This window comes from Prosopis cineraria, unplaced genomic scaffold, assembly GCF_029017545.1.
Source record: "Prosopis cineraria cultivar Desert tree isolate PC_DT_omini unplaced genomic scaffold, ASM2901754v1 PC3, whole genome shotgun sequence".
NCBI lineage: Eukaryota > Viridiplantae > Streptophyta > Magnoliopsida > Fabales > Fabaceae > Prosopis > Prosopis cineraria.
The window spans coordinates 32,761,412-32,776,061 of NW_026555334.1; the positions used below are offsets into that span (position 1 = coordinate 32,761,412).

Below are 14,650 nucleotides of genomic sequence, written 5' to 3' on the forward strand. Positions count from 1 at the left end.
AGGAATTAATGCTCTTTTTTAATAATGTAGTTTTTTAATATTAGAGGCGCAAGGGGCGGTGTGGAAATTTAATCGAATTAAACTGGATGATGAAAGTGGAAAATGACAATTACGAAATACCCGAAATCAGGAAACTGAGTAGGTGGGAGAACTCAAGTCAATGAGGGTGGCCATCCAACAATGGAAAATTGTTTCTTAGATTCTAAGAAAACTTACATAGTAAATGATAAATCAACCCTCTTGTTCCCACTGAAGTATTTCGGGATACAAAAAGGTGAGATTGGGTCACGTAAGATGCCATACAACTTTCACACACACACATATATTCATTCATTCTCAAATAAGCAGGGCGAATGAATTTTGATTCTATCCATTCCGATGAGCAAGAATATATGTGGTGCATGAGCAGAGGGGGGAAAAATACAAAAATGAGTTTATATTTATATATTTATAAAGTACTAGTATATTATGAGTAATTGCAAATTAGGAACGTGTCTATTATTTTCTCCTGGTTAGGTCACAGCTCTAGAACTATAAGCCGCGACGACATCTAGAAGGTGGCTGATTTTCTTCTCAGCGGGACAAATAAATGGAAAAAGAAATGATTCATCAGAGGTGAAATGAAAGTATGAAACAATCAACTTGTGTGACGTCTGGGCAAAGCTAGAATGGGGGAGTAGAAGATTCGATGGACCAAGGAACGAGATTTGAACGGAACCGTTGTTACCTTTCCCGTATTTTGACCATAATGGATGGAAAGTCAAATGTATGCGTTCGAATTCTGAATCATGGGATTCAGGAATGAAGAGTCAGCCTCTTCAACACCACCTTTTGCTGTCAATCACTTCTTCAATTAGCCCACTGAAGAAGACAGCTTCCCCTTAACGCTGGAATTCTGATCTTTACCAAAATTCTTGTACGAGGTTCGCTGTGGGGGAATGAAAAGCTAAGTGGAGGAAATTAATGTTTGCTTTGATAGAATAAGGTTCCACAGAATATTCCGTTGAGATTTGAGACAGATTGCAGTGCAAACAATTACAAATTGCAATCTTTGCCGTGCACAAAGTTTCATAGAAAGCGCGCACAAAGTTCATTGAAAGCTATGCAATTGACAATTCATATATAGCGAGTATAGCTCGTCTCAAATTCTATATACAATAACAATATGGTGTATAATATTCACATTCTCGTTTAATATTAGGAAATCAAAATCGTCCCTCCAAGATGACTAGCATGCAGCATTTGTCAAAAATTTCAACATCTTATTTTGTTTCTCTGCCATTTTCACTTGATCAAAATCACTTGAAAACAAAATATTTACTCGCGTCAGAAATTATTTGTCCGTTGCAATTTGTCCGCTCTACCTGAAGTTGGGAATATCTTCCATAAATCATCCTCAGTTCCTCACGCAACCTTGTGTCTTTATGGATACTCGAAAATAAGATGGGCGAGAACTCCTCACTGGCATGAAATTACCAATGCAAGTAAAATTACTAGAAAAAACATTATGTGCCGGATATTTTTCCAACAATTTTGTCCATGTGATTTTTACAAGAAAATGTGATAACGAATATTTATGAACTTCAACAAACATCAAGTGCCCCAATCAATTCTATATAACTATATTTCAAATAATAGAACTACAGTCCCAAATGGGTTACACATCACAGGAACTTTTCAAGACTGCACAAACTATATCAGATGTGTTCTTCAGTAAAATATTGATTAAAAAACAAAAGATAAAGCACAACACTTACAGCCAGGAAAAGGTACAATCAACCAATCATCCATTCATCACCACAATCCCTCCAGGGCCTTGAATAAACATCAATACTTCTAAGGCTAAAAATGGGAAAGACGACACCCGGTAAAGCTCCACCAGAGCTCCGAAAAGAGGCCGTGAAAGTCACCTGAAATTGAGTGGGACTGTATGGTGTATGCAGAGAGAAATGAAGCAGCTTGATAAAGGTAAAGTCGGCAAATTACAAAGCAGAAGATCTAGGATCAAGACGGCAATTAGGTGAGGCAGACTTGTATTCATAATGATTGCAGATATATCACCTCGCAATCTCATGTGATGATTTCCCTGACAAGCCAATCCAGACTAGGATATGCGAAGTACAGGATGAGGAATGATGGGAGAGCAAACAGAACTGTAACAAGTATATACAGAGCCAAAATGGCTGCACTGGCTGGTATTGCATACAAGACGATAAGAAGAAATATAATGATCAATGGGAACTTAGCAGTCAAGTGTACAAAGAAAACCAGTGACTTCCGAAGAGAAGTATGTAATCTTTCCAAACTGAGAAAACTACCAGCATCATTTTGATGTTGATTTGAATGTGATGGATCTGGATGGCGAACAAGTTGTCCCCTCCGAGGGTTCCCACGGCTTAGTTGTCCTGCTGTTAAATGGTCTTTAACTGGCCAGTGTGATTGATGATCCCCACAGAAAGATGAATGTGATTTCATTCTATCACCATTCATGCCCTCAACCATCCAAAGAAGGAAGTAGTTCTTGCGAGGAAATCTGAGATTTCCCCGGTAAACCAAACGGAAAGATAAAAGGTTGCACCATGGGCATGAGATAAAAAGGGGAAGTTGAACGGGCAGAGTTGGAAATTTCACAACGGCCCATTGCAATCCCAGGATGCAGTTTTTACAAAGGGTGTGACCACACCATAAAACATAGGGCACATTTTCAACAATATTAAAAGATTCCCAGCAAATGGGGCATTCGAGCCCTTCATCTCTGCTCACAACAGAAGACGTCTCATCATCAGAGCATTCTGAAACAGAGTGAGTTGGCTTTAGAGAATCATTTTTCAGTTTCACACTCCCAGCAATACAACTTGATGCGAAGTTCCACATCCTGATCACAAAAACAAAGCAGACGGCATTATTCGGACCTCAACACAATCATTAATGATAGACAACTGAGGTCCCCAAACATCAAGCCTGAAACATTTGCAATAGGGAAATATGCATATAAAGTTACTCCTAAAACAAAAGAGTGACATAGCATTCGCCAAAACAATAGCTTCACCTTCATACTGTTATGTAACACATTGTATAAACAGATTTGTTAATGGTTCCACCAAGAAGACAAAAAGAAAAAAAAATTACAGTATTTTATGAGAAACTTCTGATAATGAAGCCCAATGCATCATAATTAACAATGACACATGGCTGATAGATAATTATGGGTTTGCCCATAAACACATTTAACTAGGATAATATCATATCTCCAGCATCAAATCTCTATGCATCACAAAAATGGTTCATGAAAAAAACTGGAATTCAGGGATCATTCTAGGAAGTGGTTGGACTGTGTGTAAGGTATTGAGCATGCATCACATAACATCAACAAGTTGATGAAGTACAACCACCTAACCCCATATCTCATTTAGGTAATCAGTGAGAAATATGAATCATATCCTTAGCATACAAAATGGCTCAAAACTGCTAAGTTACGATTGAAATTGCATCTTAGCAATAAAGACAAACGAAATTTGACACCCAAACAGTACTTATGAAACAATTTTATATTAGTAAAACAGGAAAAAATGAATAAGATGCAAACAGTCCATCATAATTGTGGTTGCTTTGGTAATAACATAGTAGCAGCAGTGGCGGTGAACAATGCACTGGCATGGCAGTCGTAGAGTTGGTAGTAACGTGACAATAATGGTAACGGGAGTGATGATGGAGCAATAGAATTAGTGGTGGCAGCAACTGCCAAGGGATGTGTGCTAGTGGCAATATAACAGAAATGGTAGCAACGATAATGAATAATGATAAAAAATAATTTTATTGAACAAAGTTATGCAGGATTTCTCATCATGTCTCAACCCTCTCTTGCCCTTCTTAGGTGGATGGAGTTACACGATAATATGCAGATAAAATGTTCGAAGTTAACCGTTTACAGAATATATTGCGCACACTGACGCAGAATGAAAATCGATTCTATTAGTTGTCTTATCTACCCTTATGGCGCATCAACCAAAGCCTAATAGATGAAAAGAACTAGGTACAAGAAGTTCAAACTCGAACTCCCACCCTCGGCCGCAAAGAAGAAATAAAAAAAGAAGAATTCCAACTAAGGACCATGGAAGAGAAATATTTACCGTGGGTCTCAAAAATTCTGAAAATTTGCAAGATTTCTAGACTAAAATAAAATGGGTGCTACAAAATTAACAAGTATTTGATTACTACCCAACTTTACTTATTAATTTCTTACTTGTACTTGTTAATTCCTTAATATTACTTATTAAATGGTTAACTAGTTAATTCTGTGATTCTATAATTTTAAGAACATTACTTATTAATTTGTCAACATAACTTGTTAACTACTTGACTTGACTTGTGAATCTTTACAAAGCTCGTTTACTAAATTTGATCAAAAAGCATCATGATTTGTTGTTTATTTTTTTTACTTCAATTGTTAATTTATCAATTTATAAATTAACAGACTTTAAATAATCATATCAACATAAGTTGTTAATTATTGTTAATTTATTAATATAAGTTGCAAGTAAATTACATAACTTAAAATAATCATACTAATTCAATCATTTTATCCTAAATGCGAATCATCATTTCGGTATTTTCAGCCACCCATTTTATCTCAGTTCAATCCAAAAATCCTGCTGCAAATTTTCAGATTTTTTTAGGACACACCGGTAAATATTTTTCTTTCATGGCCCTTACTCTCCCAAATAGAAAATAGAGAAAAATATTCCTTCGAAGTTCAACCTCTTCAACCTACATCGCAACCGCTGCTTCAGAAGTCTTGCCAAATATTAGGTTCGCAAACGAAACAAACAACCATCAATTGAATTCTACAATCTAATTGAATCCAAATTAAAGAAGAAGAAGAAGAGAATTCTAAACGTAAAAATCAAAACAGTCGAAGGATGACCGTAATCCCCCACGAAAATCCTAATCCGTAGAAAAGAACTCGATCCTCGGAATCGATGAATCGTAAAATGAAAAACCGAGCAAGATAACTAAAGGTTATGCAGAAGAGAAAATAAAGAAGCGGAGACGCAAAAAAGAAGAGGAAGAAGCCGTACCTTACAATGGAAGCGATTAAGCACCGTTTGAGAGAGTAAAAAAGAAAGCTAAGGAAACCCTCGACATGTCTCCATATGGCACTGCGAGTCGCGAGCTTCGGAGGGTGGAGGAAGGGTCAGAGAGTGAAGCTGAGAAGAGTGAAGCGAAGAGCAATAACGGAAGAATTGAAGGAAATGAAGGCATACGATTGCAGATTGCAGTGATGGGGCATCGCTCCCCACTTCGGTTTAGGTTTGGGCATTTGTACTCCACGTGGGGGCACGGATCCAGTGCAGAGTGCAAACAAATGGCTGCCACAGCGTGCTCCGTTCAATTTAGCGCGCTTGATAACGACGTCGTTTTTCGGCTCTAATTCTCGGTTCTTTTCAGCTTACTGCCTGTTTGGGTATCCAAATTAATCAATTTTAAAGACTAAAGTTATAGTTTTGTAAAAATATATTTAAATATTTTTTATATGTTAAATTAATTATAAATTAAAAATTATATTTTTTAATATATAAAAACTCATTATATATGATAAAATTAATTATAAATTTAAAATCATGATTTTTTTAAAATTATCTAAATACCTTTGGATCCATTTGGATTTTCATTAGAGAAAATTTATTATTAAAAAAGTTGATTAATAAAATTATGTTATATAGTATATAATTAATTTATAAAATTAATTAATAACATTGGTTTTAATCAAAATTGAAAGACAAAATTGGAAAGTGAAATTGAAAATCATGCAAAATTATGGTTTATATTCAAATACATGTTAAAATTAATTATAAATTTAAAATAATGTTTTCTTTAAAATATTCAAATATCCATTATATATGAAAAAATAAATTATAAACTCAAAATTATGATTTTATTATATATGTCAAAATTAATTATAAATTCAAAACTATAACTATGCCATAACCTACTATTACTTTGCTTTTTAATTTAACTTTTTAATTATACATTTCCAAAAATTTATCTAAAAAATATTTTACAAATCATACTTTTAAATTCATAATTAATTTTGATATATATAAAGGTATTTAAATATTTTTAAGAAAATTATAATTTTAGGTTTAAAATTGATTTAGTCTACATAATTGTTTGAATATTTTTAAAAAATTATAATTTTAGGGTTTGTTTGGTTCAAGGAGAGGGGAGGAGGAGTGAAGAGAGAGGGTGAGGGGGAGGGGGGGAGGATGGGGAGGGGAGCTCCCCCCAAATTTGGAGGGGAGGCTTTGGAGGGAAGGGGAGCCCCCAACCAAACACACTCTTAAGTTTATAATTAGTTTTCACATATAAGTGTCAACTACCTTGTTGTGTTCATCTCTCTCTCTCTCACACACACATTTTTGTTTTTGGTGGTTATGGTCTCTTATTATTATTAACAAATAAGCACTACTACAAAAAAAAAATATTGAACGGTTATTTTTACCTATATTGAATGATTATGAACCGTCCAATATGACATTATCATATATTGATAAAATAAATATTGAATAGCTATAAAAATTATCCAGTATTATAATATTGGACGGTTTAAAGACCCATCCAATATAGTGTCAGAATAGATGATACAGGTAAAGAATATATTGGACAGTTATTTTTAAGGATCGTCTAATATATGGATATATTGGATAGTTATGGTCATAATCGTCCAATATACTAATACATACTGAACAGTTCTGATCATAACCGTCCAATATATTCATTATATTGAACGATTATAGTAAATAACTGTCCAATATATTATAATTTTTTTAAATACGCTGGCTGTATTATTTGCAGCCCCCTATAAAAATATGATACAAATACAGACCAGCCCAATTTAATTTAGTCTAATCCATAATTACACTAAACTAAATCAAATTATAGTAAACTAATAATTTTATTAAAATAAAAAAATTTGTTACCCATACAATTGCTCAATATAGTACTAAATAAAATAAAGTTGTTCCTAGACTAAACCAAAATTATTCTACATTATAAAAACTAAAATAAAAAAGTGTAATTTACTTATTTTTGGTTCATAGCTGAAAAATATACTCACACCATTCCTCAATAACTTTGTTGATGTGATAATTCCTGAATTCTTCACAATATGAATCAGGATAATAATGTAATATGACAACAAAATTAATTATTTTAACAAATTAACATTCATAATCTCATATAATTTAATGCAAATAACATACATACCATAAGGAGGATTAGACTCATCCTATAAGTGATGATGTTTTTAAGAAATCTCATAATGCAATATCCACAATCCTTGCTGTATGCTATTTGTCGTGGGCACTACATAGAAAAATTAATAAACATGTTATTAAATTAATTAAAAAACTAAAACTAATTGTTAAAATTATTAGTGAGAAATATCTTTATTATCTTCCAATTAGAGTAGTCTAGATCATATAACTTGTACCTCAATGGTACAGGCAAGTTCTTTTTAGCTTTCACACACACACACACACACATCATCCCTCTCTAAGATAATTAAATTTAAGATAATACTTATAATTATATTAAATTAATTGTAAGTATTTTATCTTATATGAAAACTTGTCAACAAGTGAATTTTTTTATTTTTAAATTATAAATAATTTATAACATTTATTTTTATAATTTCTTTAGGCATTGTATTTGATCATATATATAATCCAAACAACATTATGGCCCATTTGTTTAACATTAAAAAATTAGAAATTATTTTATATTGGTTACAATTATAAAAAATTATTTTTTACTTATACTAATAAGTAATATATATATATATATATATATTAATATTAACATTAATATATAGACCCAACTATTATAAAAATTATATATCATTAATTTATAAAAACTGATTTCATTGAAATTTTCTACCCCTATTCAAAACAAATAAAAAAATTTCTTGTATAAAAAAATTACCTTTTAATTTTAAAAAATTAAATAAAAGGCCCTTAAAATGTTAAGCTATTAATTTCAAAGAAAAATTCAGTAGCATAATGGCATAAAAATAATTTTTTTAAACATTTTGCTCTCATTCCGATTACATTATCATCATCATCAAAAATAACAATATTACATGTTATTTAAAATTATAAATTACACATAAGTAATAATTTCGAATAAACTAAAAGTATTCATATACAATTTCAATCACTATAAAATTTTATATACTATTCAATCATCAATCAAAGAATCAGATAATAAAATTTTTTACTCAAACTAATTAAATATTGTTCAAATAAAAAATACATAAAAAATAGGCAATAAATTTAGATAAAAATAAAAAATAAATATAACTATCTTTTGATTATATGTTATTAGTCTAACATGCATTTTCAAATAACCCATAACTTAAACTTTATGTGGATTATTGTCAAAAGTTATTTTTTTTATTAAGCATTTCACCGAACAGCTTGTGTGCGACACCAATAACACTAAAAATCAATATAACCTAAGCTAACAAAACAAAAGCCTAATCAAGAATCAGTAATCCATACACCAATTAAATACAAAAGCTAAGTTAAATTATTTCAGAGAATAAGAGATTCAAGAGAAATGAGAAGAGAGAAAAGGTGTAGGCGACGAGTCTTCGGTGGTAAGGCAAGAGAAGAGAGGCGTGGGAGAGTAAGAAAAAGCTTAGAAGATATTAATGGCCGAAATGAGAGGAGAAAAGACTAGAGGAGAGGCGCTGAAATGAGATTTGGAACTTGAGGGAGAGAGGATGCCAAAAACAAAACTGAACTTGGGAGCTGATATAAAGGCACATATTGGATGGTTAAAATATTAACCATCCAATATTAATCAGCTTTATTGAATGATTATTCATAATAACTATCCAATAAAGTCTAAAAAAAATTATGCGAAATTGAAAAATTCAAACATATATTGAATGGTTCTAAAAATAACTATTCAATATATCTCTTATATTGGATGATTATTTATTAAACTGTCAAATATTATAATTTATTAGAAGGTCATAATTATAACCGTTTAATAAGGCCCATCATATATGCCTGTTTTTGTAGTAGTGAAGATTTTAGCTCCATGGGAAAAATTAAAAATAATATATTTTATAGATAATAAAATGTTTAGTTCTTTAAGTTTTTCTTAATTTTTGATTCACTTCAAGTTTAAATTTTGTTGATTTGATCCTTTAAATTTACTTTAATTATTGATTTTGTCATTATTGTTTAGAAAAAAAAGATAACACTATCAAAATCTATTGATATAAATATTGGAATATCGATGGTAGCCACATGAATTAAAGAGGAGAATTTAATTATTTAAATATAAAAAAACTCAAAAATTATAAAAAATTAAAGAACAAAATGTAGCATAATGGATTATATTAATACAAACTAAACTGATTCGAGGACTGGAATAAAAATGTGAATTAGCCAATTGGGGATTTAAGTTGCGCTTCCCAAAAAAAGAAAAAAGACTCCAACGACGAGAATACGAAAGGAAATTGGGCTGGGCCCAATTGTTTATACTTTAAATCAAAAATTCTAACTTGAAAATATAAGTTCGTCCAGTCATAAAACGTCTAAGGCTATTTTCGGGCCACATAGTCAAGTCCACATATAATCATTAGACGTCAAGACAACTGACAGGGTTTCAGGCCCAAAAAAATAAAAAATAAAAACTAACAGGGTCTAATAAAATGAATCAACTTTTAACAATGCAATAAATCAAATTTAAATTTTGAGTAACAGAATTATCCATATTTAATATCTGATTGTGTTTTAAACATGATACTTCTAATAAGAAGATATAAATGTGTGTATGTTTAGGGGTGGAGACAGGGAGACTAGTAAGGGCCACAACCCTTAACTTTTTAATTTTTTCTTAATGAAATATAAAGGTTATATATTTTTTTTCAGCTTTCTTAAGTTGGCACATTATAAAAGTCTTGAGATAATAGATAGAATTCTCATTTTAATTATATAATAGTCTTTTATATATGTATAGTCTGACTGTTTCAGTAACTTGAAGATATAGTTGTTATAAAATCTACTTATTTTCAATTGTTATAGTTGCTCTTGAAATATTAATGTCATTTAATTTTGTTTTTATTTTATATTTAAAAATATAAATTATGAGAATTATTACTAACAAATTTTGTCAAGCATTGCAACAAAAATTTTAAGATATATTAAATATTATATGCTTGATATTTATCATAAAATTACTCATTCAAAAGTTAAAAGTTTATGGTTAAGATATCTTTTTCTAGAAATAAATTACTTTTCTATGTAATAACTAATCTATTAAAATTTATTATATGAGTAATTTTTACTATGATATATTTAGATTTTATCCACATAAAGAATTTTTAATAATTGAGCACTGTTATCATGTTGATATATTTAGCTACTACAATTATCAATTAAAAAATTAAATAGCAAGTTCAGTAAGCAAGTTTTTGGATTGAATAGAACTTTATATTACAATTATGTATTTAAATTATTCAATATTCATGAAGAAGATGAAATTGCTAAAAATTTTATTGTAAACATGATAATTAATTATTCTCATGCCATAAAACATTGATTAACAAAACTTTAAAAAAATTAATATATATATTTATTTTTGTTATATGCATGTAAAATTGAATATAAATATATACATTAAAATATTTATTTTATGTTAGTGATATATATTAATTTAATTTTCTTATAATTATTATATATGTTTTATTATTTTTACCCTCTCAATAAAATTTTCTAGCTCCTTCCCTCCATGTGTTAAAAATTTATCTTTTAAAAACATAGATTATTCAAAATTGAAAAATTTGATAGCATATTGTTTTTATTGTTTTGCGTTTAATTATACACTATACATGAATGTTTTATGTATTCAAAATTTATAACAACTCATCGTTGTCAGGAAACTTAAAAGGCTGTTTGAAATTATTATTATTTTATTATTTTGAGAATTAGTATTTTGTAAAATATATTTTGAGAATAAGAAAATAATAAAAATATGTGTTTTTTTATTTTTCTTGTTTTTTAAAACAATAATCTCGGAACACATAAAAATTATTTTTATTTTTTTTGTTTTCTAGAGTAATATTTTATTTTTTTTTTCTCTAAATTTTTTTTTAAAAATACGTTACCAAACAAATTTTTTATTCCTTTATCTCAAAGAACAGAAAATTGTTTTTAAAATAAGTTATCAAATAAGCCCTTATATCAAGTGTGAAAGATACAAGTGAATTTCAATTCATTAATATTTTATTCCCTCGTTGGCATAGCTCTTGAGCTTTTCTATTGATATTTTTATTGAGAAATCCTGGAGTATTATTCTTCATTAAAACGGACAAAAATTTGATAAAATGGGCCAAAATTAATTTTAAACTATAAAAGCTCGATTAAAATTTCAAACCGCTATACCCCCCCCCCCACACACACACATTAAAATTAAGTAAAATTAATACAATCAAAACGAAATGACATAGGATTAACCTGCCGTCCACAATTTTTTCCAGACCATCCACCAGAATATCCCACCTTCCAGTGAATATCAATAGTAGTGGAATTTGAAACCCACATCTCGTATTTAAAAAAAAGAAAAAAAGAAAAAATAGCATCCAAGGACCACTGTATAAAATTTATATCTCATAAGGATCAAATAATTTGATAATAGCACTGCAGTCTTCTAATCATTCTGATATATTAATTTCATAGGCAAAAAGACTGAAATACCTCTCCTAGTTAAAAAATAGAAAAAAAAAACCCCAACATCACCAGTCATTAGACCATTGACGATGGCAAGGTCATTAGAGCTCCTATTATAATGAGGTCACCGACAAACAAATATCAGAGGTCCAGCACCGATAACCTTTTATTTAAAAACTGAAGTTTTTATGTGGCTAATGGTGGGTTTGATCCCATGACCTTTGGCTACCTAAAAAACTTGATAGCATTAGGCCACTGAGTCATTTAATACATATATGACAAAAAGAATTATAAGTAGTAAACCAAGCACAAAATCATTTTCATGTAATAACTTAATGTTTGTTGTTAATTTCTGAATGAATCTTGTTATTTTATGAATGTTACTTATTAATATGACATCGGCAATTACAAATTGAGAGTTTCAAAACTTCACTCATTTTATTTGTTAAATGTCCTAATATTATTGTCAATCACGAATAGGTTATTGTCAAAACTAAACGGATATTTGTCAGTGAATGAATAACACAAACAACTAAACCCTTTCTATCATTTTTTCTAACTTGTTAAAACCATAACAGATTCTTGTTAATTTCAAATGAATTATTGTTATTTTACAAATGTTACTTATTAATTTGACACGGACAATTACAAATTAAGAGCTTCAAAACTTCACTCATTTTACTTGTTAAGCGTTCTAATGTGTTGTTGTCAATCATAAATAGGTTGTTGTCAAAACCAAATGGATATTTGTCAGTGAATGAATAACACGTACAACTAAACCCTTCCTATTATTTTTTCTAATTTATTATGACTATAATAGATTCTTGTTAATTTCAAATGAATTGTTGTTATTTTACAAATGTCACTTGTTAATTTAACATGAACAATTACAAATTAGGGGTTTGAAAACTTCACTCATTTTACTTGTTAAACGTCCTAATGTGTTGTTATTAATCACGAATATGTTGTTGTCAAAATCAAACGGATACTTGTTAGTGAATGACTAACATATACTAATCCTTCCTATCAATTTTTTTTAGAATGACTAACATGTACTAATCCTTTCTATCAATTTTTCTGATAAGTATCTGTTAGGTTTTAACAGCAACCTATTAGTGATTGACAACAATACATTGAGACGTTTAACAAGTAAAATGAGTGAAGTTTTCAAGCCCTCAATTTGTAATTGTCCATGTCAGATTAACAAGTGACATTTGTAAAATAACAATAATTCATTTGAAATTAACAAGAATCTATTATAGTCTTAGCAAGTTAGAAAAAATAATAGGAAGGGTTAGTTGTATGTGTTAGTCATTCACTGATAAGTATCCGTTTGATTTTGACAATAATCTATTCGTGATTGACATTAATACATTAAGACATTTAATAAGTAAATGAGTGAATTTGAAGCCTCTAATTTATAATTATCCATGTCAAATTAACCAATGACATTCATAAAATGACAAGTTTCATTCAGAAATTAACAACACATATTAAGTTAATATGTAAAAGTAGTTTTGTTCTTGGCTTACTATTTATAAATTTTTTTTGCCATATATATATATATATATATTAAAGGGTTTGGTGGCCCACCAAACTTTTTACGTAGCTAAGAGTTATGGGATCAAACTCACCATTGACCACCTAAAAACCTTAGTTCTCAAATAAAATATTGCCGTGCCGGAGCTTCAGCGACCCCATTGATGACAGGGGCTCCGGAGACCTTGTCGCCGGAAGTGGTCTGACAATTGGTGCCATCGATGGTGGTTTTTTTTTTTGTTTTTTAATTATAGGGGGCATTTCAATCTTTTCACTTATAGAATTAATATGTCAGAAAGATTAGAGATTGTAATGCTATTATCAAATCATTTAGTCCTTATGGGATATAAATTTTACACAGTAATCCTTGGATGCTATTTTTCCAAAAAAAGAGAAAAATATCCATAAAAAATCATTGAAGAAAATTTACATCAATCAAAGATCACTTATTGTTAAAATTTAAATAGATACTTATTGATTTGAGTTAATCTTTTATCAATAAGTATCCATTCTGATTTTGACAATAACTCATTTAAAATTAATAATAATTCATTTGAGCTTGTTTTTCATTCAAGTTTTGATAATAATTAATTTTTAACTAGTATAAATTTCTTTTAGTGATCTTTGATTGCTATTTTTCCTTAAAAGACAACATAACGCACATCGTCATGGTATATGGATGATATTTAAAAAAAAAAATCGGACTGATTTTCGTGAACATGTGATGCTATTATAAGAACTTGTTGATAACTTACATAAATTAAGGAGTTCAATCAAAATTAGTTACTGCTTTTAAAATTTCAAAATAATCATCCTGAAATGAAGTTCATAAATTAGGAGAGTTAGGTTGTTTAGTTAATCAAGAGATTACTTAGTTAAAGATTGTAAAAACAGATGACATATAGAGGGGGGATTATTATGTTTTAGACTAAGAATCCCATATTAATGGCCATAATTAAAAAATTTTCTTGTAATAAAATCTGAAGGAACCAATGATGAGTTACTTAAAATCGCGCATCATACATGCGCATATACATATGTGTGAATCCAAAAGGGAACATAGGATGCCATATTCATATATAGAGACTCTTAGACAAACATTCAGGCTACATGTGGATGGTGCGTCTAATTTACAGGCTATATATGTACCCTATGATTGAATTCAGTCTGGGGCCAATGAAACATATATAAGCATAAATTGGTGGCTAGTTATGGAGGAAGAAAATTGCTATATGGATTGGTTGGCTTGTCGAGAATACCAACAAGCTAAGGTACTGCTGAAGGCACTTCTTTTTCTTTGATAGACGACCAACTTACTTGGTGCAGAAACTTCATTCTTTTTGGATTATTGAAAAAATAAAATTTTG

The 14,650-nt window shown here is 29.7% G+C and overlaps 1 protein-coding gene across 1 annotated transcript; it reads right to left on the reverse strand.

Annotated features, from left to right (window-relative positions):
• Positions 1 to 1,598: 1,598 nt before the first annotated feature.
• LOC129305139 (uncharacterized) lies at positions 1,599 to 5,343 on the reverse strand. Its single transcript, XM_054945087.1, has 2 exons — positions 5,079 to 5,343; positions 1,599 to 2,875 (listed from the first exon to the last, which is right to left on the reverse strand). The coding sequence occupies exon 2, from the start codon at positions 2,872 to 2,874 to the stop codon at positions 2,071 to 2,073; it is 804 nt and encodes a 267-aa protein (XP_054801062.1). The 5' UTR covers position 2,875; positions 5,079 to 5,343; the 3' UTR covers positions 1,599 to 2,070.
• Positions 5,344 to 14,650: the final 9,307 nt, after the last annotated feature.

Coding starts and splice junctions, on each gene's coding strand:
- LOC129305139 (XM_054945087.1), bottom strand. CDS start 2,874: ATGTGGAACTTCGCATCAAGTTGTATTGCTGGGAGTGTGAAACTGAAA.